The sequence below is a fragment of the Tupaia chinensis genome, unplaced genomic scaffold, assembly GCF_000334495.1.
Source record: "Tupaia chinensis unplaced genomic scaffold, TupChi_1.0 Scaffold000355_1, whole genome shotgun sequence".
In the NCBI taxonomy this organism is placed as follows: domain Eukaryota; kingdom Metazoa; phylum Chordata; class Mammalia; order Scandentia; family Tupaiidae; genus Tupaia; species Tupaia belangeri.
In genome coordinates this window covers 800,538-804,507 of record NW_006159850.1, presented here as the reverse complement: position 1 = coordinate 804,507, position 3,970 = coordinate 800,538, and the positions used below count along the sequence as shown (strand labels likewise).

General features: G+C 65.8%; 1 protein-coding gene across 3 annotated transcripts in view; it reads right to left on the bottom strand.

The window, feature by feature from the left end:
- The window catches only part of GALNS (galactosamine (N-acetyl)-6-sulfatase), a gene marked incomplete at its 5' end in the record, with an annotated part of 23,434 nt that overhangs the window by 3,946 nt on the left and 15,518 nt on the right, over positions 1–3,970 (bottom strand). For all 3 annotated transcript variants that reach the window (XR_003550069.1, XM_027773467.1, XM_027773468.1), the window contains 1 exon segment: positions 2,659–2,780. Coding sequence is in view for 2 of the 3 variants with exons in the window: in XM_027773467.1 (XP_027629268.1) it covers positions 2,659–2,780 (122 nt within the window).

Below are 3,970 nucleotides of genomic sequence, written 5' to 3'. Positions count from 1 at the left end.
CTAGCCACCTGGGTGCTCATCTGCCCCTAGGCCTCCCAGCGATGCCCGGGCCACTGGGAACCCAGGGGGCCTGTGGTCCTCACTGGAGACCATGCTGTCAGTACCCTGTGCTGGGGCAGCCCTCCCGGGGCACCACTGTCAGCTCAAGTCCAGCAGTGGGAGAGCTCAGGCTGGGGCAGCCCTCCTGGGGCACCACTGTCAGTTCAAGTCCAGCAGTGGGAGAGCTTAGGCTGGGGCAGCCCTCCCAGGGTCACCACTGTCAGCTCAAGTCCAGCAGTGGGAGAGCTCAGGCTGGGGCAGCCCTCCCGGGGCACCACTGTCAGCTCAAGTCCAGCAGTGGGAGAGCTAGGACTTCCTTGAACCTGGACGTACAGCCCCAAATACCCACCATGCTGAGCAAAAGTGGCTTCCAGTCCCAAAACCTCAGAGCGGCTGTTTTGGGGAGCAGCAGGGTGCACCCCCACCTGGCGGGAGCTGCTTCCGCTCCTCGGGCCCTGTTCTGTCTGGGACCCCAGGCCGCGCCTGGAACCAGCATGATTCTGAGTGGGTCTGACTCCTTCCCAAGCCTCTGCTGACCACAGATGTGCCGGGGCTCTGCCTGCGGTCACCTGCTTCTGCAGCAGTCAGGCACAGTGGGCTGGCTCCTGGCCGCCTCCCCGTCCCTGTGTCCTGGGTGCACGTTCCCGGGGTCTCAGGCCGCCAGACCTGTACCTGACTTTGCTGTAGGGCATGTGAGCTCCAGGGAGGAAAAGTGAGAACTCACCCCAGGAGATGACCAGCCCTTCTCACCCACTCTCCTCCTGGGGTTGCGGATGTGCACACACACGCACCTTCCCCCACGGCCCATTTTCAAACTCGAAAGCCCGCGTCAGTCCTTGCAGGGTTCCAGGGCCTACTTGGCCAAGCCCGCCTTGCTGAACCAGCCAGAGCCGGCCAACACCAGGACTCTCCCAGCAGGAGCTCCCAGAGGCTGGGCGACGCTGTCATGTCTGTGGGAAGAGGCTCGCTCCAAAGCGAGATGGGGCAGTGGCAGAGGCCCCCTCCTGGGTGTCTGACCTCGGGGAAGGGGCCTCCCAGCCCCCTTCACGCTCTTGAGGGAGGCTGGGGGCTGGCCGCCTGGGTTTGCAGCCGGGCAGCGTGTCAGCAACAGGAGACCGCAAGGACCGGGCAGTGCTGAGCAGGGGCCTGACAGCACCACTGCAGTGGCCGTCCCACCACGCCAGGGGCTGAGGGCCCCGCTGGCTGGGTGGCTGGGCAGGCCTGAGCTGACCTGCTCCGTGGTCTCCTGGGACGGCACGACTGAGCTGCAGTGGGCCCCGTGGTGTGTGTTCCCAGCCTGCTACCCCCGAGGTGTTCCCAGCTTGTCTGTGTGGGTCTGCTGTGGTTGGTGAGAATGACCACGCACCATGGGCTTAAAGCCACAGGGCCCCTGGGCCGGCCAGTGGTGGGCGATGAAGGTGGCTGGGTGCCCACAGCCGACTGTGCAGTTCAAGCTGAACCCTGCAGTGTGAATACTGCGCCAGACACAGGCGTACACCCATACCAGGAAGGCAGAGAGGACTGGGTGTGGCCACTCCCCATGGGGCGTGGTCCTGCCCCTCCTCCGGTGAGCACAGGCACCTCGTCCTCCTCCGGGGTCAGAGGTCCAGGCATGAGCAGAACGGATCTACGACGGCTGGGGAGCTCCTCCCACCTCCCCCGGCTCCTGGCAGCTCCAGCCACTGGCCGGCCTCTGCCTACCTCTCACATCTCCACTCACCCCACCGTGACTTCTTCTGGACCCAGGACACTGTCCTCGGCCTCATCTGCAAAGACCCTGACCCAGTAGGGCCACACTGTGAAGGGCCTGGTAAGCACGGGCGTGGGGCCATCGCTCCGCTCTGACCATCTCTGCACTTGTTCCCTGGCCGCCATCAAGGCCTGAGTAGGCGGGGAGCTCTGGGAAGGTGAGTCCATGAGACCTGGAGGCCAGGCCTGCCGATGTGCACAGCCAGGGGCCTTGTCACAGCTGGGGCTGCAGAGCCGGGACAGCCAGGACAGCCGTGTTCTCCCACGGGGCGGCTTACGATGACGTCTGCCGGGAGCCAGCACAGGCCAGGCTCGCCTACTTGGCCACAGCCGAGGGCCTCGGTGGCCCCCATGTGGAGCCTGTGCCCCTCCTAGAACTGCCCGGAAGAACCAGAATGCTGTTAACGGGTGGCTGTGGCCGGGCCTCGCCGCAGCTGCAAGTGGGGAGAGCATGGGAGGCCAAGGGGCCTCGGAGTCAGACGAGCGGCCCGCTACCCACCCGGCTGCGGAGGGCGGCCCCTGGCTCAGGGAGCGAACCACCTCTCAAGCAGGCCGGGCAGTCCCAGACCTTGCAGCAGCCTACACTGGGCTGCCCTCATCCCAAGTCACCTCACCCCAGGGCCAGGGCTCCCAACCCCTGCCGTAGTCAGTCCTCCTGCTGCCCAGGGCTTCCCAGCCCAGAGACCGCTCAGAGGAGGAGGAAGGCAGGCCAGCAGGCACTCGAGGGGACAGACGTGCTTGCTGGGGTACGGCCAGGCTGGGGCTGGCATGCAGGGTGGGGTGGGGGTGGCCGGCCTCCCCTTCTGCTGGGCTCAGGCCTGAGCCACTCATATGAGAACCAGGAGGTGCCAGGAGGTGCCCCGGGCTCACCTGAGGGGGTACCTCTCCCCAGGGTCTCGCCCCAGGTGGAAAACCAGGGGCAGCTTCGTGTGCTCCTCCTGGGTGTGCGTTGTGACCCCGGAAACATTCTGCCCCGGGCAGAAATCGATGCCCTGCAAGGAGAGGGGAAGGTCTGTGCCTGGAACAGCCCTTGCCTGCAGCTGCAGCGAGAGAACTGCGTGGCGCCTGCAGAGGGGAGGCCGCGACACCTCCAGGTCCCAGGGAACTGAGCAGGCGGGTATGCAGGTGCAAACATGCAAGCACACACACATGCACACGGTCCCTCTGGATCTTCGTGGGGAAGCTGAGTGCCCACCACGTCACCCGTGCCATTTTTTTTGGAGAGAGGTTTTTGCTAAGTGAGAAGTCACCCCCCAGGGGGGATGGCCACACCGCAACCCCTTCTCTCGGGATCTTGGGCACACACGCACATGCACCCAGCCTGAGTTTAAGCCACTGGGTCCGGGACTCAAACCATAGCTGACGACATGGGAGTCCAACAACATAGCCATCACGCCAACTGCTGGTCCCAACCTGAGCCATCTCTTAAGCCTGTGGAAAGCCTCGGTGGCAGCCGTGTGGCCTGTGGAGAAGGGACACACCTGCCTCGTGGAAGCTGACGGCCACAGGCTTGGCGCTCCTCACAGAGCATCCGGAACGGCCCCCTCCCGTCCAGAGGCACAGAGAGCTGCAGCAGCCCGCAGCCTGCCACGAAGCTGGCAGACAAGCCTGTCAGGGTGCGGCCTCCAGGCAGGGGCTCGCCCTCACAGGAGGACGAGGAGGGAAGGGCAGCAGCGACAGGGCGTCCCGCCAGATGGACGGCCCCGTCACGCGCGGGTCCAGCCCAAGCGGCCATGTTCAGCGGGCTCCCAGACCCAGGGAGGGTGCGGGACAGCTTGGCCTTTGGGTGGACACCAGGGACGCTGAGCCTCGGGCTCCCGGCCAGCACACACCCCAGCCTCGCCCGCGCAGGATGTCCCCACGGGGCAGCCAAGTGTCTGCTGAGCAAGCTGCCCATGTCAACACTACCTGGAGGGGCAGGGCCAGCCCCCTGGTGGGCACAGAACCCTGGCTGTCAGCAGCGAAGCCACAACCCATGGTGTGGCCGGCGTGGACAAAGCCCCGTGTCCTCACGACAGGTCGGGGCAGAAGGCTGCAAGCAGCCCTGCTGACCACCCTGCACGCTGGCCATGCTGCTGAGGGGCTGGCCCTAGTTCTGAGCTCCTGGTCCCAGACCTCCGAGCACGCCCACCCTGCCCCCAGCTCCTCCCATGGGAGCCTCCGCCCTGCCCACAGCGTCGTG